Source organism: Boleophthalmus pectinirostris, unplaced genomic scaffold (genome assembly GCF_026225935.1).
Source record: "Boleophthalmus pectinirostris isolate CB_2022bp ecotype Guang Dong unplaced genomic scaffold, ASM2622593v1 HiC_scaffold_1, whole genome shotgun sequence".
NCBI classification, from domain to species: domain Eukaryota; kingdom Metazoa; phylum Chordata; class Actinopteri; order Gobiiformes; family Gobiidae; genus Boleophthalmus; species Boleophthalmus pectinirostris.
Genome location: NW_026570970.1, coordinates 13,944,319 through 13,971,767, shown reverse-complemented (window position 1 = coordinate 13,971,767; position 27,449 = coordinate 13,944,319). Strand labels below are relative to the sequence as shown.

Below are 27,449 nucleotides of genomic sequence, written 5' to 3'. Positions count from 1 at the left end.
GTGATCACGTGATGTTACCGTGTGTGTCCGACTGTCCGGTCAGCTGATTTTTACCGGTTTTGGCACTGTATTCCTACCGGTGGAGGCAGGATGACAACAGGACTATAAACCGGGACGGGGGGCTTTTTTACTCTCACACATCTGGGATACTGTCCTGAGGAAATCAGACTGCAGATGGTGTTGTTGTCCTGCCTCCACCAGTAGGAAGACCGTGCCAAAACCTTATGAATAAGGTTTTTTGAAGCCTCTAACTGCATCAAAAAACGACTGCGCGCTGCAATCCAGAGCGCCCTATACACGAATCCACTCTGGTGTCCCAGCACGACTTCAGTAAACTACAAAGCCGCACCACCCACAGTGCACACAAACACACACAGTGCACACAAACACACACAGTGCACACAAACACACACGGAGCAGACAGCAACCGCACAGCGAAAAACACCCACAGTCACACTCATCACTCCACTCCGACGAGGAACGGAACGGAGGAACGAACCGAAAAAGAGAGTCCAATGTGCCACTTCTAGACACAACTGAACAACTGAGTCACTGCGAACACGTCGACAATCCGTTGGTCCCAGACAGCAGCCTCCCTACACGCCACAACTGAACAAAGCCCAGAGTCACCGTGAACGCGCCAAACAAAGTCCCACTGACCCATCGAACTGTTGTGTTTCGTTTAAAGTCCGGTGCGGTTTATTTGTGAAAAAAAAGTTCGAAAATAGACCATTTAATGACAGTGCACCTTATAATCCAGAGCGCCTAATAGCCCAGAAAATACGGTATTATACGGTATATACAGTCAATATTTTGATCAAATTAAAATCTATTATTACTTGAGCAAATGTTTCTATTCTGAAGAAATCCTCCTAATACTTTTTCATAACTACTGAGCTCAGTATATTGGCTTTTTACCAATTTTAATTCTTGGATTATACCATCATGAGTACTTATTTGTTAGACTTTTTCTTTCTAATATGGTAAGCTTATTTATTTTCCCATTTTCTCTTCTCAGTTGGCATCTCTTTAATATACAGAAGTTTGCACATGTGGTAAATAAATCGTGGAAATTATTTAAAAAGGTTTGTTCCAAAAGAGTCCTGATAGATTCCCCTGTTCTAAATCCCAGGCTGTACTGGAGCAGGCCAATGCAGAGCCCGAGCAGATGGAAAACGTCATGGTTCTTTGGCAGAGGCTGAAGATGACTAATAATAATCCTCAGAGAAGTTGTTTTATGAAAAAGTGTATTCAGAAGTAACTGACATAAAAATACGAGTTTGAACCAGAAAATCAAAGAATACACTTATGCTTTGTTTTTCTAAAAAAGTTGGTCAGCCTGAATTTGTTTGCAAAGAAGGATAAAGATCTTCTTTTTGGCAGTTTTACAGTCTATTCATAAGGATAGCACTGCAACACAGAGAAAGATGTAAATGCTGTTTTTCTGTTTTCTGTAAGTGACACACAAACAAATAAGAGACGGATGCAAAGTTAATTTCAGTTTTAATACACAGAATAGCATCGACCTTCACCATGATTATGTAGAGTTATGATATATTCTGATTACACTTAGGGAATCAGTTTAGGGACCACTTATTATTAGCTATTTAAGTAGTAATTGACATGCTAATTAGCTGTTAGTTGGTATTAATTAAACACTTATTAATGTTTATTAAGATTTCAGAGTATGCACAAAAACATCTATTGTAGGGGTGTCAAAAACTCAAATTCACAGAGGGACAAAATTATAAACTGGGACTAAGTCGTGGGCCAAACTAAATATTTACTGAAAAATTTCAATCTGCATGTTTTCTCCTTTTCAGATATGTAATGTTAAACCTTTTCTTATTTAAATAAACATTTAATTATAGTTTTGCTTAAACACTGAATCCAGAATAAGCATAATATAAAATAACAACAAAATTTTAAATAATGTCTCTATAGCCTATAGCTTTTGAACTCCTTTTAAATGTTTTTTTTTTTTTTTTTTTTTTTTTTTTTTTTTTTTAACAAGCCAACAACCAGTCAAAAATAACAACTTGCTTCGATGAAAATATCCAATCTTTCAACTCTAAACAGTCAAAAATCATAAAGAAAACATTCATCCAAGCTCAGTTTGCTAGACTGTGATTAATCTGATACTCATGGCTCCAAACCAGATACAAATACTTGGCATTTCTTCTTTAGCTACAAGTTCATCAAAGTAGTAGTATTAGTAGAAGTAGTATCAGCGGGCCTGAGTCTGACACGTCTGATCTATTGTAATATCAACTACTTTAATGGGAAGAAAATAGTTATTGGGTACAACTATGGGTAGTACTGGCAAAATACGGCCTTAGACAAAAATGCATTGAAAGTACTTTATAAATACTAACACAGATGTAATTAAGCATTTATTATGCATTTTACTATTAACTAGCTATTAATATGTGGTCCCTAATCTAAAGTGTTACCTTATGTTCTTGTACATTACACATATATACAGAAAAAAAAAAAAACAACTATATAAAAAATCTCACCAGATCAAAGTGGCATTATATTTCTTGAAGGTTTATTTATTTATTTTTGTCATTTTCAGCAACACATATATGTTTCAATACATTATATTATACACCCACATTTAATACTTATATTTTAATTGAATTGTTTAATGTTTTGCATGTTTTTATATTGTGTTGATTTGATTGGAAAGGACTTGTCACCTTGAGATTAACCTGAAATTGACTCATTGATTTTGGAAGCATTACAGTACAAGTGTCACTTATGTGGGATCCAGAGTACACATTTCTCCAGTACTTTACAAAGATGTGATTCTTAATGTGTATAGGCTCTAAACTGTCCCTATATTCTTTGGGTTGATGTTCTGGGCTCCTTAAGCACACAGAGGGATGCACATGAGTGACAGGGAGGAGAGAAAGAGAGGAAACCAAACTCTTTATAGTATAGTTGAGTGTTTAAACTTTTACACATCTGCTGTCTTCATGAGGCAAATGTTAAAAGTGCATTATGTAATTTATTGGTTGAGGCTTCATCACCTGCTTGTTTCTATGAGTATGTCATTGCTCTGACTGAATGTCCCACAGTATGACATTAAATGGCTCTTCCTTACATTTAATCAATTACAGGTGGTTTTATCGCTCAAAAATACCTAGAAAAACAGGCATTGTGTCTGTGAGCGAGGTCGCCTCTCCACAGATCTGACCTGTAATTTGGTCTGATTTGGTCCCCATAAGATGAAAAGTTTAATGCCGTACTGTGAAACATTCCAGACAAAGCGATAACATCTCCATGGAGAAAAGCATTTGACAGACCCGCCACCAGAAAAGTTACACAATGCTAGCCTGATTCATCAGATGGTTTCACTTCCATGGAAACCGTCTGACCTCGCAGTGTTAGAATTTGTTCACTCAGTGGTAGGCGGGTACTTTTTTTTTATTTAACCAGTCGTTGCTATTTGGTTGTGATGTATGTAATGCACCGCTAACGGGGCTAACCGGTATATTAAGCTTTTCCCAAATCCCGTAGGAAAAAGGGCAATAACGTCTTTCACCTTGATAAAATTCACTAAACATTCTCTTTGTTCCGGCTTTAAATCCTCGATCTCAGGAATCGTTGCCAACACAGAATGTATGGCTCTTCGCTGATTGGCTGGTGCCCAGACTCACACTTCCAGGGTTCTTGCAAAACCATCTAGTGTATTCCAATTCCTGACCTAGTCGCTGGAAAGAAATGAAATTGAGCGAAGGCACTAGGTGGCACCAGTCTGGCTAACACAATGCACCTTTAAACCTAAAAATGCATGTTGACCACAAAAGCACTTACAGAGTCTGTGCTCGTCCCCGCGTGGACCTCATCTTGAGTCCTTCATCCACACCACTAATTTTCCATCAAAAAATGTTAAAAATCCATTTTTGTGTACGCTCCAGTATTCCCTTTTTACTCTCAGGCTAAACAGTGTCCCCAGTGTCAGAGCAGTGCTGATGTATGTCACCTCCCTGGCACCAGCAGCAGGAAGAGGAGGAGAGGAGGAGGGAGGAAGAGGGGAAAGAGAGGAGGAAGAGTGACCTGCAGTTTGATGGCCTGCTTTCTCTGAGCCCCTCGTGTCACTCCACACACCCCTAACACAGAAACACACCATTACAGCAAATGAGCCCGGGACACACTGTACCACGATACCAAAAGAATGTCAGGTTTTTGTTCTATTTCGTACCAGACCCGCCTCGTCTGCTGTAGACTGTGACTTGGTTCATGGTGACTAACAGGGAGACTGTGCAGATTGAGATTCCTCATGAAGTCATGTCTAATTGCCCATGATCAGGTTGGATGTTTTTAAGAGGGCTACAGCCAATCTTCAGTCAGTAACAGCTTGTGGTTTGGAGCAGAGCGGAATAAATTTGACTATTTTTGTGCTGAATGGCCCTGATTTAAATTTGGCCTTGTTTAGGTTTATGAAATCAGTGGTTAAAGCCACAGTAGGTAACTTTTTAACCCCAAAAAATATTAAAATATGTGTTTTTTTTGTTTGTTTTTTTCATTTTGGTCTTTTGGTTGCATTGAAAAACTTATAGCCTAAAAAATACAGTATTTCTAAGTCCCTCCAGAGTATACAGTAAGTAACACCAGCCAAAAAAAATGCATAATGAAGAAGAAAAAACATATATAATTTGCACCGGATTATAAATTGCACTTTTAGGGGGAAATTTATTTTATAAAATCAGAGACTAGGAACCGACGTTTCATCTCGAAAGGCAAGTTATAGTAATAACAATAGAACAGAGAACAGATGTTAACGTCACATATTAATTATTAGTTATTCAGATAACTATAGCATAAACAACAGAACAAATTTACCAAACTCTCCATCTCACTCCAAATCAATAAATCCATTGAATTCATTCATTCATTCATTCATTCAGAGGTAAACGGAGCACTGCTTCTTCTTCTGTGTATCTGTCATCAGACTCAGCATCAGTTCCAGTTACAATTATTCCGGCCTTTCTGAATCCTGACAGGATGGTTTCAGTTGTCACTGAAGTCCAGGCTTTGTCGATCCATCCAATGACTTCCAAGAATGTTGCATGACACACCCTCTCGGTTACCATGAAGCTGTGTGCTCCATCCCCGCTTCCCGACAGTCCCTCACAAGTTTCTCACTCACTCCAAACTTTCTTTCTGCTGCTCAGTTACCGTTTTCGGTGGAATATTTCACTACTTGCAGCAGGACAGCAGCTCTTTCTGCAGAACACAGTGGTACAGGAGTAATAGGAGTAGCAGATACGGACACACAAACCTAGAGCCTCTCACGGCTGTGTAAATGTTAATATATAAGTCCCACCGGAGTGTAAGTCGCAGGACCACCCAAACCATGAAAAAAGTGCAACTTATAGTCCAAAAAATACAGTACATGCACCCTTACTGTGAGCAGGCTTACATCTCCGCAAACCTGATTCTTATTATGCCTGGAGGAGGGTCTCCTCAGCTTGTCTCCATAGAAATGTAGTTCCTTTGGCTATAATGTTCCACAGTATGGCATAAAAATGATCTATATCCATGGAGAATAGTATGGTTTTAACTTTCTGTTTCTGAGGACTCATGTAAAACTGAATGGAAATTTGAAATCAGTCAACAAGTAAAGATTTTCTCCCAGTATTTCTTAGTTTTATTTTCATATGTATTGTTAAATTACATTGTTCAGCAGATTAACAGGCTCAATGTGACATGTTTTACTAATATTTGGGTAATTTTTTCTTATTTCTTGTCGTATTCCTTATGAGGCCTTGTAACAAAAGGGTCTAATCCACCAGCGCTCACGTTAAGAAAGGCTCTTGGTTTAATTAGAAGCCCTCAGCTGTGCACACACACTAACACACACACACACAGATCCGCTCCTCTCTCACCACCGCACCGTGAGGAGGGACTGTTCTCCAGCCCAAAGGAAGTGAACACATTATGAGGCAAAGGACAGCCTCTTCTATCTGTGTTTTTTTTTTTTTTTTTCATTAAATGTGGAGCAGCTTTATGCCTGGCCGCTCTGTGCATCTCCTCACAGAAGTCCTCAGATAATAATGAGTGATTCTGTTTGCTGGTCTTATGATTTAAATGCCAAATGGAGCGTTATATTATATTCTCTATGACAGTTTAGTGGAGCAGGGCGCTACGGGACAGGACAGTTCTATCTTTGAGGTATCGTACAAAGGGTTAAAATAAAGGCTATGAAACGGGCTTGTTCTCCTATATTCTGTGATGTCTTCGGGGTTAAATTCTTCAAAACTATATTAATATTGGCTTCAGAACTTCACAGCATCCATCAAGGATAATTAGTCGCCTGGTAAATGGTTTTATATCGCGCTTTCAAGACACCCAAAGCACTTTACATCAAGCAACCTCTTACACATTCACACAGTGTACGCAGACACTGGGGGCGAGGTGGGTTAAGTTTCTTGGCCAAGGACACAACGACAGCATCTCTTTGCTTCATCTGTCATAGCTGGCATCTCACCTCCAACCTGTAGATCAGTGGATCAGACTGCTCTTCCAAACAGTGAGCCTGGAGAGTCCATCCCTCATCAGACAAATTGCTGTTTTAAACCATCCAGTTAAAGGGACAGTCCAGAATTTTGGACATAGGACCTCATTTCCTAGTGAGCCAGAGTGTTGGAGACGTGTGGAGACACTTTTTAAAATATTCCATCCAGTCCTTGTATTTGCAGAGGTCGCTGGTGCTAGGCTAGTGCATGTCAATGGCCATAGTTAGCCTGCCCAGTTACCCACTCCATAAAACCCTCGAAGCAAATCTTTTATTACGCCAGACTGTCGATGTGAATGTCTGTGTCGATAGAATAATTTTAGAAGTAAAACCAACCTTGCATTTGAAGGATTTATGTCTGAGCAGCAGCAGCGAGTTGTACTTCCTGACAGAAAGCTTGGCAGTGGCGGACTGATATATGAGAAAATAGTCCCTGCGACAATTCATGCGATGCTAGGTTAGTTTTATTTTAAACTGTATTCTAACACAGACATTTACGTTGGAAGTCTGGCATAATATTAGATTTGCTTTGGGGTTTTTGTGTAGTACCTACCTGGAGTTGTGTTTTGTTTCATTCACATGTTTAACGCACAGATGCTGCATAGTTAGGCTGAGGTTTTTTCTCAAACAGAAAACACTTGTGACCTTGTGATGTCATGTGGTAATACAGGAAGGGCTCCACTGTGTTTTTAAACTCTATACACTTTTACTAGAATCTGACCCGAAGCAAATCTATTATTACACCAGACTGTCGATGTGAATGTCTGTGTTGATAGAATAATGTTTGAAATAAAACTAACCTTGCATCGCATGAATCGTCACATGTTGAGGGACTATTTTCTCAAATATCAGTCCGCCGCTGCCAAACTTTCTATCAGGAAGTACAGCTCGCTGCTGCTGCTCAGACATAAATCCTTCAAATGCAAGGTTGGTTTTACTTCTATAATTATTCTATCAACACAGACATTCACATCAACAGTCTGGTGTAATAACAGATTTGCTTCGGGTGTTTTGTGGAGTGGGTAAGACTGTTTTTAGTGGCAGGATAACTATGGCCATTGACATGCACTAGCCTAGCACCAGTGACCTCTGCAAATACAAGGACTGGATTGAATATTTTAAAAAGTGTCTCCACACGTCTCCAACACTCTGGCTCACTAAGAAATGAGGTCCTATGTCCAAAATTCCGGACTGTCCCTTTAAAGCCACTTATTATCAGTGCACGTCTCTAGTTCTGAATGTTACGAGGACATTACCAGCCACAAGTTTGGACACACTTTCTCATTCAATTGTTTGTATTTTTTTCTCTGTTTACTACTTTTTTTTTTTAATTTTAGACAAACACAGAGGACTTCATATATATGATGAAAGATATATGGAATTATGTAGCAAAGAAAAAAGTTAAATAACTATTTTTTGTAATATTTTCAGTCATTTCATACTCCAGAGCATCCATATAGAACATTAAAAACAGAAAACAGAAAACAAATAATGAACAATAATAATTTTATATTCAAATTCTAAAGTAGCGCTCCAAACTCTTGGCCTTCTTTGAGTGATCTTCTTGATAAAGTCTCCTGAAATGGTTTTCACTTCACAGATGTGCCTAGTCAGCGTCAACAAATGCCAAAAGTGCAAAGCAGTGACCAAAGCAGAAGGTGGAAGCAGAAGTTTTGAGATATTACTCCATTCCACATCTGTTCATTCATAGTTTTTTTAGGCCTTGACTGAGAATCTAAAATAGTCATGAAAATGAAGAAGATTAAGATTAAATGAAAAAGTGCATCCAAACTTTTCACTGGCTTGTACTTTTATTTTTTAACCTCAGATTTACAACGTTTAGTCAACAAAAATTGGAAGCATTTTGATTTTTGATGTTTACTCATAGCTGCCATGTTTATTTTGGCACAGAGTTTCCATGCTGATTGATTTATTTGTCTGTCAATCTCACCTAATACCAAACTCGTGAAAACAGGATAAGAAAAGGGTATAGTCTTGGCTGGGAACGTGATCACATTTTGTCAAGTACAGCTTATATTACTGTATTTGTGTTTACAGTGACATTGCTGCTGTTAAAACCTCTGTGTGAGACTTGTAGAGCTATAATGAAAACAGTGCAGTACACATCTGAAGTTACAGTCCACTTTGTTGTAGTACTTTTACAGCAGGTGTGTGGAGGCCCCTGACATTGTCCTTTGTTCCCTCAGTGTTTGAACAGTGCTGTGAAAACATCTGTACTCTCACCTGTATTATGGGCACTGAGCTGAACACCACGGAGGAGGACACTGGCTGTTGTAAACAATAGGGCTTTTTTCATTATCGTATTAACTGGTGACTCCGGGTTCAAAATGGTCACAGGAGTTTACAGTTATTATTGTGGAGTGAGGGAAAAAAAATGTTACATCATATTTTGCTTTGTTTTGCAGCGCTCTTCAGTAATGATTTCATTTAAAGGTCCTGTGCCCATTTTTTCCATGTGTTTGAGCAAAATCTGTCATGCCCCAGTACAGATTTATGTATTGTATGAGCAGCTCTTGTGTAAGTCTGCGTACACAAATATTTATCAAGTGTTATTGTATGTTATTGGCATATAATCAGAAAGTGCATGGTCAGGATGCTTTTAAACTCATTGTGGTCATTCATAAGGTAGTGAGGAATAACTTTGGACCACTCCAAACCATTTACGGGCCCAGAGGTGTGCCTGTGTAGACCGTCGGGTGACTTCAGGAGAAAGGACCGCTAAAAACCTCCGCTGGGATAAGCGCAGCCGTCGCCCGATCGCACTTTTCGGACACCGTGCTCCGTGGGTTCGGGGTTCTCCCTCTCTCTCAAGTCCAAGATTAGTCTTTGTTCAGACCTGGTTTAGTGCTAGTTTAGTCCTGGTTCAGTCCTGGTTTATTCTTGGTTTAGATCTGGTTTAGACCTGGTTTAGCCCTGGTGTAGTCCTGGTGTAGTCCTGGTTCAGCCCTGGTTCAGTTCTGGTTTAGTCCTCCTGGTTCTGTCTTGTTCAGTTCTATTTTCGTTCTGGTTTAGTCCTCATGAATCGTGTACCCCCACTTAAAAAGTCTCCATTACCATCACTACTAATACCCAATTACTATTACTTATCTCAGGTAAAAGAATTTATATATTTTGTTCTGTAGAAGTTCGTTAGAAGAATTTTGGAGAGGAAATGTCTTCCTCATTTAAGAGACACATGCTACAAATTACCGACTGTGGTTCCAATCCCTTCTGGACTGGCTGGTCAGGCAAGCAAGCCATTTCAAATGAACTCATTCTGTTTTTCAAGTTTTTAAGAGAGTAAATTAGGTACAAAGCCTTTAAGTTGGTTTATGGTTTACATTAGAATTTGTCTGTGTAGTAGTGATAGTTATTTTTTGTTTGGTTGGGTTTATTTTGCTCATCTTGTGCAATTTATATCAGAGACAAGCGATCATGTTTCTAATAATAATGGAATTTAATGTTTGCCAATCAATCACGGCCAATGGCAATGTGCACAATATACAGTTATCTAATCAGTAAAGTCCCATTGAGGGGCCTGTTTACACGAGAATACTTGTTTACACAACAAAATATTTTATCGGAAGTGCCTTTTGTTTAGACGGTGACGGAGTTTTTGGGGGCTTAAAAAATCAAAAATCTGAAACCACCCTCTAGAGTGGAAAAGTTGAATATCCTCCGCCGTAGCGTTTCCATCTATTCTGCCCAAGACGCAAAACTCTGGTCAGATCTGCTCACGTCGCGTACGTGTTTACGTCACATACATCACCACCTAGCTGCCTGGCATGCTCCTCAAAACACTCATCTAAATGCAGAATACTGAAACTGAAGATTTTTGCGTCTTCTGTTCAGACCGTCATCATATAAACTTAGCCTGAGATTCATAATATTTTACTGGGAAGTCCTAATACCTTTACAGACAGCAGAACTCAATGTGTCAAACTCTGATTTTGATCTAATTTTCCAGTATCTGTGAGTACGAGTTGGCACCACAGTTGGCCTAACGCAGCGGTAAATCGATTTGTTATGTATTCTTAACATTACTAAATGATTAATACAGTACATTGCAGTCCACACGTGGTTCTTTCTTTCCTGTCCTGGAGAGCTGGATCGACGGGGGCTGTTCACACGTGGCCTCGCTCACAGCTGGGGGTCGTATGTAACCTATAGGCACCCACTCTTCCATATATAGGTAAACCACAGGAATACTTGATATGAGCATCTCTCCAGGCTTACCTCCTGCAATAGAGAGCAAAAACATGATTATGTCCTTCTCTACCCAGCTCTTCAGACAGTCAAGGACATCGCCAATGACAACTGTCTGTAATGGAAGAGAATGGGGAAATGTGCTGGGACTGGGAAGCATAATTGTATTTGGCTCGGAGGGTTTTCAAATATCTCTCCTGTAATATATTCTGTGGACTGTTGAGCAAGGTTCATGAGGTAAAATACGCTCTTTATTATTAGATACATGGTCGTAGCGAGGTATACACAATCAAGAATGTCATTTAAATAGTTGTAATTAAAAATAGTTGTAATTAATGATTCATAATTTCTTCTTATTAAGTATAAAACCCATTAATACTGTAGTTTGGGATTCTTGTATTATTAGACTCATCAACTTGGAATTGACTCGAGCAACAGAATGGATAAAAAAAAGCAGCACTGATTTTGAAATTTCATGTTTAATTTCAAGTTTAAACTAGCAAGCAAATGTTTTAATACTTTAACTTAACATAGTGAAGCAGCCAGATGCCCTTCTTCCCATAATCCGTCCAGTGGCATTTCTAAGGAGTGGCCAGGGGGATCTCAAGCCACCCATTAAATCGTTTTAGTAATTTATTGATTTGCTCTTTACCACATACATGGTATGGAGCACACACTTTACATTTACATTTTCTGACAGAGCAATGTACATTCATTTACCTTAAATTGTCAAGATGAAAAAGGACAAAAATGCACCCAATCTACACATAATTTAGATCTTTTTGACTGGACTAAAGATCTAAAATGTGACGATTTGTACAACTAAACGTAACATCTGATTGGCAACTTCACACTGGGAGGCTGAGGTAGGATATTGGGGATAAATAACCATTTTTGTTTAATTTTATTTATACATATACATACAGCACCAAATTGTAACAGAAAAGGAGAAAAAGACCTTATGGATGTAATGATATGTAAAACACACGGTACAATACAATTACAATACTTCATGATAAGATATTTATTGCAATATTGTAATGCTACAGATTTGAAGAAATGCCATTTTCTTCCTTTTTAAAAGCCTTGATTTGAGGTTGTATTAGTATCAAAGTCCAAAAAAATGTTTTTGTTGTTTCCTCCATTTCCGCTGTTACTGCAGTACAGAAATTAGGGATGTAACAATAACGAAATATCTTGTCAAGGTATTTCAAAAGCAAAAAAAGTGTCCCATCTTTAATTATTAGCCTCTTCAAAATATCGCAACAAATATCGTACCGTGAGATGCATATCGTGATAATATCGTACCGAGAGATTTGGATATCGTTACATCCCTAGAATATGACAGTAAATGTTGTACCAAATGACTGGTCAAAGCATTTTATAATGTCTTGTTATTATGTATAATATTGTGAGCCTCCAAACCATATTGTAAGCTTTCCCACGATATCACAATAAATATCGTACCGTGAGGTTCATACTGTGACGATATTGTATTGTGAGACTTGAATATCGTTACACTTCTAAAAGCAATGCAATAAAGCAAGGAAACTTATAATTTGATATATTGTGACAGCCCACGATATTATTGTGAGAACTTTGATGGTACAATATCACGATATTTCGATTATTGCCACATCCCTAATAGACATACTACATATAGATTTTTTTTTCTCTTTTTAACAAAATTTAAATTTAAGTGAGTTTAAGCCTTAAAGTTCTTACCTTAAAACCTGAATAAATGTAAATAGAATACAATAATAATTTTACCAAACTGCTGTATGGTTAGACAAGCAGATTATTATGCATACTGAGTGTAGATTTGTGTGTTTATGCAAGTGTCTCTATTTAACTACTCTCCCCATAACAGGGCTGATGGTTTTGGCTGTGCTCATCTGTTGTGGCTACAGTTCGAGTTACATTTATGGAGCAGGAGGCTGGCTCCATTTATCTGCTGCAGAGGCATTGTGTAAAATGTGTGAAATCGATGTTGGAGTGTGGCTCTGTGGGTCTCTTCAATCACTCGTGTGAAGATCGACCAAGAATACATCAGGTGGAACTAAACTGGTCTGGCTCTTCCACCTACTACGGTTCTATTATTTCGGAAATAGACGTCTAATCAGAAACGAAGCAGGTTCCAGCTGTAAAATTTGCATTATTTTTTTCACATAATCTTCAAGGAAAAAAGTAAATCTCGACTTTGAATGCTTGATGTGGGCTAAATGATATGATTTAATTTACATATTTCTAAACTTAAAGAGACATTGCACATTTGAAATCTCAATATTCATCTAAAACGACTCACAAAAGAGAAAGAGAAAATAAAATTGGAGACTGAAGTAAATAGAGAGCAGTGGGTGTACGCTGGTGGCACTGAAAACAGGGGCTGATCTGCTACATGGCGTCTTGAAAATGAAGAAATTAAGGACTGCTCAAACATTCACAATCACGTCAAAAACTCTGAGAGGGTAAATGAGAAAAGGAAACAACTACAACATGGTGAAAAGCTCTGAAAAGTCGATTTTGCGTAATAGGTCTGCTTTAACATTATGCACCAAAATTAAAACATTTAGCCACATTTTAGGTTTTCTTGAATTTAAAATAATTGTTACAACAGTTATCACATAGCTGGTTGCTTCGTTGGTGCCTTAAAACTTTATATATATTTTAATATTTCAAAAGTGTATGTACTGGCAAAGTTAATGCCAGCAGACTTTGACTATTTGTACTCTTTTGCTTTCTGATATGGTCTTATGTAAATCAGTCTGATCATTCTAACACATTGCCCATATTTCCATACAAATATTTAGATTTTTGTTTACAGTGTTGTGCCCCACTATGACAAATATGCTGTGATTTTGAAAAATACTTTCACATTTTGATATTGAAAAGTTGTATGAAAAAATATCATCATGATATTGAGGTTGATGATTGGAGTAGCACAAAAAATGTATTGTGTTTTGTAATTTTCCTCTCATCAAGCTGCCCTAATGTTGACCTCTGATGTGAAAAAGAAAATATGAACTAGTTTATCTAATTATGCAATAATCTTTTCACAAAACAGTTCAGCATGTTACAACAGGTAGGCTACAGCAGTGAGACCACACAGCCCTGAATACTGATGAACCATTCACCTACGTACCTAATTTGTCACTTTTTTTTTCTTAATCAAGGACAATAGAATACAACATTACACGATACACTAATAAACATGAAAAGAGGGATGCACCGATACCGATACTGGTATTAGATTTGCGCCGACACTGAAAATTCCGGATCGGGAATCAGCTACATGATATCGGTTCAATCGATGTCCTGGTTGGGCCTTTACTAAATCTTTTTACCAGAGGTGGGGACTTGCAAGTCATGACTTGGACTCGAGTCGGACTTGAGTCACTATTTTTAGGACTTGAGACTTGACTTATAAAATGGACTAAGACTCAATTTGGACTTGAAGGTTAATGAGTTGGGACTTGACTTGGACTTGAGACCTGAAGTACTGTGAGATGGTATCGTCAAATGTACTACAGTAATGTAAAGTACAATACATTAAAACAGGGAACTACAAAAAACATGATCCTTCCATTTCAGTGCAGACAAAATAATTATTTAGCATTTTAAATCTGAATTCTTTCTATTCTGACCACAATGATTCACACTAAAATCTTGTCAAGACATTTAAAAAGGAAACTCTTATATAAATACTATAAAAATATACCATGACTTTTCAAAGTATAATTTAGTTTAAAATTCATTTAAATTGCATTTGGCACTTTGGTTTAAAGAACTGAATTGACTTGAAGCTCAAATCAGACTTGACTTGGACTTGACTTGGACTTATGGGCCAGTGACTCGAGACTCGACTTGGACTTGCCTGTATTTGACTTGGGACTTGACTTGGACTTGAGGTCAGAGACTTGAGACTTACTTGACACTTGCAAAACAACGACTTGGTCCCACCTCTGCTATTTACAGGATGATTTTGGTCTTGAATGTCTGAACTTATTTTCAGATAGAGCTGTTCAACAGTTATTTGAAGTATAAATAACAGTTACATAACACAGTTGGATTTCTTGTGTAATAAGTTAACGGTGTTTTAAGGAAATAAATGCCATTTTCCATCCCAACATTGGTATCAGTTAGTATTAGTTATCGGCAGATACTTAAATTCATAGTATTGATATCGTTATCAGAACTGAAAAAGCTGGATCTTTTGTGTCTTGTGTCTGTAACACTTCTTATTTATTGTTTTTAATTATGATTTACTGTCTTTTATTGTATTAATTTGTCTGTACAGCCCTTTGGAAACTGTCATGTTTATATAAAATGTCCTATTTAAATAACGTGGACTGGATTGGATCAGTGCATCTTTACTTAAAACAAACATAAAACAACAAAGCTCACCACCTGTCACCCACCCCTTCCCCCCAAATGCACACAAAATATAAATAAATAAAGATAAAATTTATGTGGTAGTTTGTCACTTGTTAATAACGACCCTTTGCCTGTGTTCTGTTCTTCTACAGCGTCTGACCCTGCTCCACGTCAACAGCAACCAGTGCTTGGACATGCCGTCGGAGGAGGACAAGATGGTGCCCACGCTGAGAGACTGTAACGGCAGCCGCTCCCAACAGTGGCTCCTGCGCAACATGACCCTCAGCGCGTGACCTTTCGACCTTCGACCTCGGCGCGACACGAACAAAACAAAAAAAAAAACCGAACAGAAACGCCGTCATCTCCTTAGCAGGTGGCTCTTACCTCATTCGCAGCGGGGCACGAAACGGCGGAGGAGCAAGCTGCGCCCGCCTGATCCGCGTCGTTAGCTTAGCGCGAGGTGTTGACTCGGCCTGGACCGTGTGCGAGGTGGGTGTGCGCCGGGCTGATATGAAACACTGGCGCGGGGAGCTGCTGTCATCTTCGCTGCTTTTGTTGCCACGGGACAAACAACGAAGCAGGAGAGCTATCCAGACAATGTGCACTGTAATTTGTCCATATCTGGTGAGGCCATATAATGTAAAGACTGTTTTTGAAGCTGCTTTTCTCTCCTTGTTACCATCAGCATCACATTATAGCATTTTATCATTTTTATCAAGGGAACGTGAAAGGGATAAATGAAAAGACTGATACATTTTTGCAATATTACGATAAATTATAAAATACCTTGAATGCCCCCGTAATATCAGTAAGAGGATATAACCTTATTAAATTCGTGACGTCTGTTATAATGCTTGTAAATGCAAAGTATTGCCTTTAATACACAATTTACATGGCAGCAAATCTAAGTCTACGTTCAGACTGCAGCCTGAAGAGACCCAAATCTGATTTTTTTTGCCCCTATGCGACTTGTATCTGATCTTTTAATGACAGTCTGAACGACTCTGATAAGATTTTTTTCAAATGTGACCCAGGCCACTTGGATATGTGCTCCTAAAACCGATACATATCCGATCTTTTGACATGCGACTTCAGTCTGAACGGTCAGGTCGCATTCATCCCACCTACACGTCATCAATAAGTGAGAAACGTCACTATTCTGCGCTGAAGTAGGTGCGCGCAAATCATAGAACTCGAATTAGTGAAGCACAGCGCAATCCCTCCACTCTTGACTGCGACTCTGCACCTACACGTTCCTTTCTACGGACACTGCTGCCCCTGCCCCACTAAACGCCATGGCACAAAACCTTGTCCTTCTCCTCACTTTCCTCCTTAAAACAATTAAGCTGTACATGTTCTGGCTCCAGTACGACAGCAACTTTAAAATCTCCAAGTGCTCAATGCTCAAGTCCATGTTTAGGCGACTTCTGTAAACACTGAGCACGCTCGCAGCCTGTGATGTTGTGTCGTCCAATGCACATGCGGGACATTTTGGGGCGTTTAAAGTTCACACTGGAGATCACATACAAGTTGCATTTTATTGGAAAATGTGAACGACCTCGCAAATAAATCTGAATTGAGCATTAAGCCCTGCAGCCTGAACGGTCATCTTAGTGCATATCGGCTCCAGTCAAATGAAGCTCACGAGGCAGTTATAGGAGCGAATTTGTAGCTGAGTTCCAAATATTAGGAGTAAGACTTTATTTACAGACAAAATAGTGAAATAAAAACACCAGGATCATGTAGAGTGGGTTAATACGAACATTTTAAGACCAAAACAAAATGATGAGGCAGTGACACTTTTTCAATGTAAACTCAACTGAAGCTGATGGAGCCAGAAGCGCAATGTCCATTCATATATACAGTAGATGGATGGCATCACTTCTTTCCTGTGCACTGATCAATCACACACGAGTCGTCGTATTTATGTATGAAAGATTCGTAGTAAACATTTAGGCAAAGGAAAAGCTCTGGGACATAAGATGCGCTGTGTAACCTGCTCGTCTCTGTGGCGATGTTAACAGTTTACCAGAAAATGTGCGCTTTCCACGTTCTTACTGTGCCTCTCCACAGATCTGACCCGTAACTTGGCCTGGTGGCACCACAGGCTTTGAGAAGTTTAATGCCATACTGTGAAACTTTTTAGGCAAAGCACAACATACCTATTGAGACAAGCAGCTAAAACGACACAGTGCCCCATTAACATTATTAGATATTAGAACAGTAAGAAGGAAGGGTGGTAAATGTAATGTAATGGAAAATCTACTTTGAAGTTATCAAGTAATGTTTGACTAGTTTTTTCTGATGAGGAATGCTGATTGCCACTTATTTAAAGTCAATTCACCATAACTGACTTTAAACATGACTTCTCTAATCTGATAAATGGGCTAAATAATTCGAGGCTGTCAGTTTTAATAATCACTCATATTGTTCAAAGGTTTTCCAGCTGCCGCACGTTATGAAGTCTGCATTTTATAGCATTCAAACAGGTGTATACGAATAAGGAATACAAATAAAAATGCATTCAAGGTGTGAAATCTGAATGGTTTACGACTAAAGGCCCCATGTTATGCTGTTTTCTGATCTATATATATATGTTTATAATGTAGTTTCCTCATCACAAACACACTTGGAGTTGTGTTTTGTTTCATTCACACACAAAACCTGCATATGTAGGCGGTGTTCTTCTCTCATGTGGTAATACAGGAAGTGCTCCACTGCGTTTTTAAACTCCATACACCTTCACAAGAATCATTTGGATAATTTCAGACCTGTAATTGCCAATCTCTACTGCACGAAAAGTAAAAAGTAGCTGTTCACTTGAAATCTACTACTTCATGACATCACAAGGAGGAACAGAGCATTTTGAGCTTTGAATAATAATAAAGGATTACTTAAACGTGTGAATGAAACAAAACACGACTCCGGTTATGTTTTTGATGAGGTAATAAGATGTTAACATGATTTAAAGCTCACAAGAGTCAATTTTATGCGTACCTTTAGCTGTGTACTACTGCACTGCTGAAAATTTGGTACATAAATAAAATAATAATGAATGTAAAACATGTAAGGCAGCTCCGACCTACTTCTTTTGTTTTTTTCCTGACTTAAAAAATAGATTAAAATGAATGTAAACAATGTCCACGCACTGAAAATTAAAAGGAGACTCTTAAGTACCACACAGAACATCTTTAACATTGTGACATTATCATACCAGGGACGAATAGGTGCTTGTGCCTTTAGAAAATTGTACATGTTTTGTTGTGTTAGAATAATCAAGTTATTCTGCTGTTTGGAAATCATGTTTGGCGAGATAATTTTGTGAGTGAGCATATCTGGCATTACTGGAGAAGATGTTATGTGTTATTTTTATTCAAATGTGAGCAAATTATAGGAAAAAACTAAAGTGTATTTTGTTTCGTCCAATCAGAGCGCTCCAATAGCCATATATTAGACTAGCTTTGTCACTAGATTCAGTTCTATGCATTTGCTTGGGGAATATGAACCATTGCTCTTCATGCTTCTACCTCGGAACAATACTTGACCAGAAATCAGAGCAGTGATTATTTAAAAAAAGTGAACTTTATAAATTGACAATTGATTTTTAAATGTACAAATTATAGAATATATGAAAATCGGTTGCCTATGTGTAACTTGCTTCTCCTTTAATGCCTGGCCCTACATGACCATGAGCTGGTGAGTACTTTTGTTTGAATCATAAACATCATGTATTGTATGTTACTTTTATGTATTTGTATGTAGAAGTGGCATTGCTTTCTACAATGTATAGAGATGTTATAATCCTTTGTCACACAATACAGAACGCAATTAAATGTAGAAGAAGTGTAATTTGGTTAATACTATTCATACTTTGCAGCTGATGTCATCCACATTCCCTAGAGGTGTGATACTAACTGTAAGCACTGCTCTGTCTGAAGCTCTGTTACTCGAATTAGACTTTAATCTGTTTTTTCTAACACAATCTGATCATAAAGAACTGAATTTTTTTTTAAGTGTTTGCTAATGTGTGGATTGGGTCGCCATAGTAACTTAACTAAGTCGCTCTGGAGTATAACTTGCACCAGCCAACAAATGCGTAATGAAGAAGAAACGAACATATTTAAGTTGCACCGGACTATACGTCACACTTTTTGGGGGAAATTTATTTTATAAAATCTGAAACCAGGAACCGACATTTCATCTTGAAAGGCAAGTTATAGTAATATCAATAGAACAGAGAACAACAGGCTGTTAACATAATATATTATTAAACTCTCGATCTCATTCTTCATCCTTGGTGTCACGTCTGAGCAACTCCGTGACCTCCAGAGGTAAAAGGAGCGCCGTTTCCTCTTCTGTGTAGCTGTCGTCAGACTCAGCATCAGTTCCAGTTAGAATTATTCCAGCCTTTTTGAATGAACAGGATGGTTTTGGTTGTCACTGTAGTCCAGGCTTTGTCGATCCATCCAGTGACTTCCAGGAAAGTTACTTGGTGCACCCTCCCAGTTGTCACAAGTTTCTCGCGCACTCCAAACTTTCTTTCTGCTGCTCGATTACAGTTTTCGGTTGATTATTTTGCTATTTGCAGCTTGTATTCTGCAAAATATGATTTTCTTTTGGGGGGCATTTGTGTTCAGTCTTCTCAGTCGTCTTTATAAGTTTGTTTAAATGTAAAATTTTCAGTGGTACAGAAGTAATGGTGCGATCGACTGACATGATACAGACAGGACAGTGGCTCTTTCTGCAGGAGACATGTGCAGTAGAGTGAAGTGACAGTGTTACTACTATTACTCCTGTACCAGATACTGACACACAAGACTAGAGCGCCCTCTCATGGCTGTCAGTGTGAAAATTGTAATATATAAGTCGCAGGACCACCCAAGCCATGAAAACAGTGTGACTTATAGTCCAAAAAATACAGTACATGTAGAACAACCCCAGCATAATCTCACTGCTAAGTATCAATTACAAACTATGTATTCTAATCACAGACACAGATGGGGTTTAGTATTCCTGTATCATCTGTGTTTTTCTTTCATAAGAGAAAACATAAAAAAGATTTGTGTTACTTTAAACCACATCACTACACCAATAATTATAACTTTCAATTACATCTGAATTTGATCAAACTTGGTAGTACATGTCCACTTTTTTATGATCGGTTATCAATTTTATTATTAAATCTATTATGTAAGCGCTTTGTTGCATTTTTGTATGAAAAGTACTCTATAAATAAAGTTTGATTGATGTATTATTTATTTTTATATATTATTTTTCATTATTTGTATTTATTTTTGTGTTGCCACGTCTCACATTTACATTTCAGGAAGCAATGCCTTTTCTACTGTCGGCCTGTACGTCTCTGCTTTCTACTACTTCAAGTGTTTCTATCATCACTGTTGTACATACAGAACTGATATTTTTATAAAACGCTTTCAGACTTGAAAAAACTAAACAAAAAAAAAAAACATTTCAAAAGATGATACAGTATTATATTTTGAGTTATCGTTACAAAAAAAACAATACGTACCATGGCTCCCTTGGATCCTCTCGACTACAGTGCCCCATAGGCCAATAAGGGAGGATGCCACTGAGGTTGGAATATTACCAGAGCTGCTTGTAAACAGATTTTTAGCCGGGTGCCTACTACTTGGCATTCAGCGTACGAATTCAATCACCTCTTTTCATAGTACACTCACGTTTATTGTTTCCCATTACCCTAAAGTGCATGGTGTTCTAATAGGATTGTAACGTTCCAATGTATTGCTAAGTGATGTTATCTGTTTGCACATTTTTGCCTTTTTTGTATGAAAGAGAATAAAACTTAGACTTAAATGTTCAAATTGTTCTTTATTACGAACCCAAATATGCAAATGCGCTATCACACCCGCGTACCCAGGCAGCTTTTAACGCCATCTACATGATTTTAGTATGCTTGACAAGGCAGGCTTTTAACAGTAGAAAAGCAGATGTGTGTATGACTGGTTTCCTGAGCCCTTTTCTGCCGCATAATGGACTAGCGCCTCGCCTCTTTTGTTTCTGTCGTGTGAGCGCACCTTGCATCGCGCGCTCGTGAAGGCTCCGCTGACAGCTGCTTGTTATTCCGGCGAGGGAGCGTGACCTCTGCCGTGACCCCCGAGTCCCAAATGTTGCACAGACGAAATGATATTAGCTTTTTCACCCTGAATTCTAATGTATAAATTTGAGAGGGACATGTGGCGCGGAGCAGAAAATAATCAGGTCAAAGGTGAATGGATAGTTCTAACGTTGCTACGGATGTTAACTTCCCTGGGGGGCGTGATGCTAACTGGAGGCACTGCTCTGTTAGAAGCTCAGTTACTCAGAGTGTTGGAGACGTGTGGAGACACTTTTTTATATTTTCCATCCAGTCCTTGTATTTGCAGAGGTCGCTGGTGCTAGACTAGTGCCATAGTTATCCTGCCACTAAAACCAGTCTTACCCACTCCACAAAACACCCGAAGCAAATCTATTATTACTCCAGACTGTCGATGTGAATGTCTGTGTAGATAGAATAATTTTAGAAGTAAAACCAACCTTGCATTTGAAGGATTTATGTCTGAGCAGCAGCAGTGAGTTGAAAGTTCCTGATAGAAAGCTCGGCAGCGGCGGACTGATATTACCTAGCAGGAGAGGTGGGACCAAGTCGTTGTTTTGCAAGTCTCAAGTAAGTCTCAAGTCTTTGACCTCAAGTTCGAGTCAAGTCCCAAGTCAAATACAGGCAAGTCCAAGTCGAGTCTCGAGTCAGTGGCCCATAAGTCCAAGTAAAGTCTAAGTCGTCTGCTTTGAGCTTCAAGTCATTTCAAGTCTTTAAAACAAAGTACCAAATATAGCTTAGATTTTTGCAATTTATATCAATTTTAAACTCAGTTGTACTTAAAAAATCATGGTATATTTATATATGAGTATTTATAGAGTATATAAGAGTTGCAGATCTCAGTGTGAATCATTACAGTAAGAATAGAAAGAATTCAGATTTAAACGTGCTTCTCAAGTTACACACGTCTCAAGTCTGAGTAAAGTTCCAAGTCATTGACCTTCAAGTCCAAGTTGACAAGACTTTATCAAGTCAAGTCTCAAGTCCTAAAAATTGTGACTCAAGTCTGACTTGAGTTCAAGTCACAACTTGCAAGTCCCCACCTCTGCCTAGCACCTATCTAACCGGCAAAGTAAAATTCCGCTGCTGCCGAGAAAATAGTCCCTCAGCATGCGACGATTCTTGCAATGCAAGGTTAGTTTTATTTCAAACATTATTCTATCAACACAGACATTTACATTGACAGTCTGGAGTAATAATAGATTTGCTTCAGGTGTTTTGTGGAGTGGGTAAGACTGTTTTTAGTGGCAGGATAACTATGGCCATTGACATGCACTAGCCTAGCACCAGCGACCTCTGCAAATACAAGGACTGGATGGAATATTTTAAAAAGTGTCTCCACACGTCTCCAACACTCTGGCTCACTAGGAAATGAGGTCCTATGTCCTGAACTGTCCCTTTAATCTGAGTTTTATTTGAACACAATCTCAGCATAAAGAATTGACTTGGCTGGAACTACAACAGGTGAGATTATTTTTACTGTTACTCTCAAATAACACATTCTCATGTTTTTGTTGAAAATCAAACACCTAAATAGGACCATGAAAGCTCAAATCATTCACAGGCTTCTCAAAATGTATTGTTTAAATCTATTTTGTATTTTTTCTTGAGTTTTCAGAATTTCTTATAATAGGCCTTTTCCGCGATGGCTAGTGCCGCGATGTAAACGTCACTCCCGGTTAAAGCTTTTCTATGGCAAAATATCTGTGGAAATATCTTGTGTATTTTCCACCATCTTCATAGATCTGCCCCATCACCAAATCTTCATCCAACAAGGCCGACAAAGGACATATTCTGTCCATGAAGAAAGAAGAAAGATGAAAGTGTGAAGGCGAACAACGACGATGCATTACTGAACTACTCCTGAGCAAAACTAACATTATGGTCATGAATAAAACATAAGTAATAAGTAATTTGTTAATGAGTAACTTATGAACTCAGACTGATTCTAGAATTAAAATTAAAAATGGATTTCATGATGTAAAGACAGAGAGATTTGTGCAGTTCTAATGCTCCAGATGTTCACAGATTACATGTCTCGCATTTAAACTGCACAAATCGTTGTCTATGCCAATATCTACCAAAAGAAACAGAAAACGCACACCAAAATACTTGTAGAGGTGCAAATGCAAGGGGCAGCCAGACAAGGGAGTGTGCTATGCATTTTTTCACCCTTCTATGCCAATATCTATCATGAAATCGACTTGTAATTTTAATTGTAGAATCAGTCTGAGTTAAAAAGTGACTTCTGTTTTATTCATGACCATAATGTTAGTTTTTGCTCAGGAGTCGTTCACTAATTCTACTCGTTGTTCGCCTTTACGTTTTTGTCTTTCTTACCTTGATAGTTGTGGATAAATTCTTCATGGACGGAATTTGTCCTTTGTCGACCTTGTTGGATGAAGATGTGGTGGTGGGGCAGATTTATGAAGCCGGTGAAAAATACGCAAGACCTTTCTACAGACAACCTGAAACATGCTACATATGTCTCCAGGAGGAACAGTTGATAGCTAAGGTCAATGAATACAATCAATCAACGAACCTGCCCGGGAAGTACAGGTGGAAATAAGCACTGGTGCTATAACCTGGTACAATGCATCTCTCCTGTTAAGATGAATGTAAATTGTGCACTGTCCCTCTCATTAAATAAATAAATACAATAGATATTTTGCAGCATTAACATAAGTGACGTTTACCCCACATCGAGGGACTTCCGGCCATTGTGAAAAAGGTGTACGTGTGCATTGTGACACCATGGTAACTAATGAACATTAAGCCAATAGAGATACACGTAGAACACCCCCAGCTTGACTGTAAAGTATCTATAGGAGTAGGGATTTAATAGGGCAGCAGTTTCTTCTAGAGTCTTGTGGGTGCACCGTGTGGACAGCTGTTGCCCTGGGTGCGCTCGGAGTTATTTCCATGGTCTTACGTACATTTCAGCCAATAGCGAACCCTGTAGAGACACGCAGATAGAAAATTCAGTTAACTAATAGTCTCCTCACTCTTATCACCCCAGACCTGAAGGCAAAGGTAATGATCAACGCTCAGCTATAGTTCTATAGTTACGTAAGTAGTGAGTATCTGCTTTCATACCCAGCAGACCTGTCCTCTTTCTCCTGCAGCTTGAGTCCTAAGGAAAACCCCTCAGACCTCGGCCCTCCTGCTAGGCCTAGAGGGGCTTACACTACCCTTACCACATGATTGGAGAGGTACATTATTTCATGTCTCAGGCGGGAGACAATGCCTGAAATGATAGCCAGCAGCAAAGCCTGTGGGGGAATACACACAGAACAATGGTTACAAGACCCTGGTAACCAACTCAGGATGGATGTGTGCTGCATGTTTTCACACAATATGTTTTATGCTTTTGTGGTCCACTTTACCAACGCTATTTTTGAACACTGTGACATTGCGCAACACAGAAACAACTGTCCACGATATTCTTGTGTATTTGTTTCCACATGCTTCTCATAAATCTGTGGCCACACTCTCTTGATAACACACCCTGACAGGGATGGTGACAGGTGTTTTCCAGTGGTATATGGATCAGTGTTGGGAAGGTGACTTTTAAAATGTATTCCCCTACAGATTACAGATTACATACCCCAAAATGTAGTTTGTAACATAGTCCATTAAATAACTTAAAGTGAGTAACGTAATCTGAATACTTTGGATTACTTGATTTGCTGTAGAGAAGCAAAGACTAGGATATCGTAACATAACACATGTTTTGTCTGATGAAAGAAAATAAAAAGCCCAGACTTTACTTAACCAAATTAAAAAATATTATTGATAGAAGAGGAAGAGGAGACATGGTCCGCACAGCATGGTTTAGTCCTGTTAAATCCTGTTTTAGTCCTGGTTTTAGTCCTGGTTTTAGTCCTGGTTTTAGTCTTGGTTTTGGTCCTGATTTAGTCCTGATTTAGTCCTGGTTTTAGTCCTGGTTTTAGTCCTGGTTTTAGTCCTGGTTTTAGTCCTGGTTTAGTCCTGGTTTTAGTCCTGGTTTTAGTCCTGATTTAGTCCTGGTTTTAGTCCTAGTCCTGATTTGTTTAGTCCTGGTTTAGTCCTGGTTTTAGTCCTGGTTTAGTCCTGGTTTTAGTCCTGGTTTTAGTCCTGGTTTAGTCCTGATTTAGTCCTGGTTTTAGTCCTGGTTTAGTCCTGATTTAGTCCTGATTTAGTCCTGATTTAGTCCTGGTTTTAGTCCTGGTTTTAGTCTTGGTTTTAGTTCTGGTTTTAGTCTTGGTTTTAGTCCTGGTTTAGTCCTGGTTTTAGTCCTGGTTTTAGTCCTGGTTTTAGTCCTGATTTAGTCCTGGTTTTAGTCCTGGTTTTAGTCCTGATTTAGTCCTGGTTTTAGTCCTGGTTTTAGTCCTTTTAGTCCTGATTTAGTCCTGATTTAGTCCTGGTTTTAGTCCTGGTTTTAGTCTTGGTTTTAGTTCTGGTTTTAGTCTTGGTTTTAGTCCTGGTTTAGTCCTGGTTCAATCCTGTTTCAGTCCTGGTTTTAGTCCTGGTTTAGTCCTGGTTTAGTCCTGGTTTAGTCCTGTTTTAGTCCTGGTTTTAGATCTGGGTTAGACCTGGTTTAGTGTCCAGCAATGAGTGGAAATACTGTAAGAAAAAAAAAAAAAAGGATTTAGCCCAAAATGTGAAAACAGGAAAATACCGCCATGTAATCCATTTATTTCTACAAAGTAACTGTAATCCAATTACCACTCAACAGTAACTGTAACTGAATACAGTTACTCATTATTTGTACTCTGATTACGTAACTGCGGTACATGTAATCTGTTACTCCCCAACACTGGGTAACAGTAGCAGGTGTTTCTGTCAATAGCTTCTGTGAAAGACTTAATTTATACTTTTTGACCATTTTTTCTCACTTATCTACAGTAACCAGTAATCTGCATGTTAGTGTTAAGCTGCACACTGGTCTCCTGGGTGTGCATGTGTGTGTATGCAGGTATGTGTCGTGTGTGTGTGTGTGTGTGTGTGTGTGTGTGTGTGTGTGTGTGCGTGTGGAGGCAGATGTCTTTGTGCTCCCCGCAGGTCCCTGACAGCTGCTCATTATTCCCGTGGATACCGGCTGAAGACAGTGACCTCTGAAATGACCCTGAGTTTGTCCGCTCCGAAACCAAATGATTTTTAGGAAAGGGAAATGGGAAACGAGGAATGAACACCATGAAGATCAATACAAGACGGACACAACGGAGCAGAGCAGTGGGAATATACAGATACCTATAGATTAAAGTGTTATTGCTTTTAACACACATAAATGTCAATGACAAATACTCAGGATTAGTTTTGTAGTGGGATAAGAAGAAAGCCAAGATAACAAGCCTAATTCTGATTCTCCTATTGCAGGCATGTCCAAACTATGGCCCGTGGACCAAATGTGGCACTCAGACATATTTTTCTTGGCCCTCAGACTTCCAGGTGAATTGGCCCAAATTACCTTGCATCAATTAAAAATTAACTTTTTACTGCAAGTTTTTTTGAACATATACCTTGATAAAGCTAATATTTAATATTTAGTGTGTGGCTTTAAGGATCTTAACATAAATAAAGACTGATGGCTCTAATCTGTTAAACATGCACATATTTCAGTTATTCACTGTACTGAGCTCCAGTCTATGGCCCTCGATCAGCCCTTTGTCTCATCTGTGTTAAGATATGTGGCCCTTGATGAAAAAAGTTAGTTGTTTTATACAATAGGGCAGGGGTGTACAATCTTAGAGAAGCAAAAAACTTGCCCCATGTATATGAATAAATTAATATTTATTAGGATAAATCAACTTCCCATTCGCAAGTAAATTAGGCACACTATAAATTTTCATGAAAATAACTGACAAGTGACCAGAGTGTAGACTGTATAAAGAGGTGGACTACGTGAGTCTGACATCAGCCATAATGTTCAGCTCCTGTGAAATTAACCTCATCGAGGCCAGCAGTTATAGGGGGAAATTTGGAGCAAATCATAGCAACCAAAGTGCCAATCCTTCTTGTTTGCACCACTGGTTTCACAGGGAATGCTGCATAGTAACAGTGTCAATCTAATCTGCTAATATTGCTTAATATTAACTGAGATTCAGGAGCGGGACCACTCCCCGACTGCCCTCTCCTCCTCAACAGCGAACAACAACTCTCTTCGACCACACCTCTAATTTACCAGAAGCCTATATGCAGCAGCCTTTCCCATCATCCCAGTTTGTCTCGAACTCAACCCGACCCTGC

General features: G+C 38.7%; 1 protein-coding gene across 1 annotated transcript in view; it reads left to right on the top strand.

Annotated features, from left to right (window-relative positions):
• The window catches only part of galnt13 (UDP-N-acetyl-alpha-D-galactosamine:polypeptide N-acetylgalactosaminyltransferase 13), a 132,176-nt gene extending 113,221 nt beyond the window's left edge, over nucleotides 1-18,955 (top strand). Inside the window, exon 13 of the mRNA XM_055148469.1 lies at nucleotides 15,259-18,955. Within this exon, the coding sequence (XP_055004444.1) occupies nucleotides 15,259-15,399 (141 nt within the window). The 3' untranslated portion in view covers nucleotides 15,400-18,955. The remainder of the gene's footprint in view (nucleotides 1-15,258) is intronic.
• Nucleotides 18,956-27,449: the final 8,494 nt, after the last annotated feature.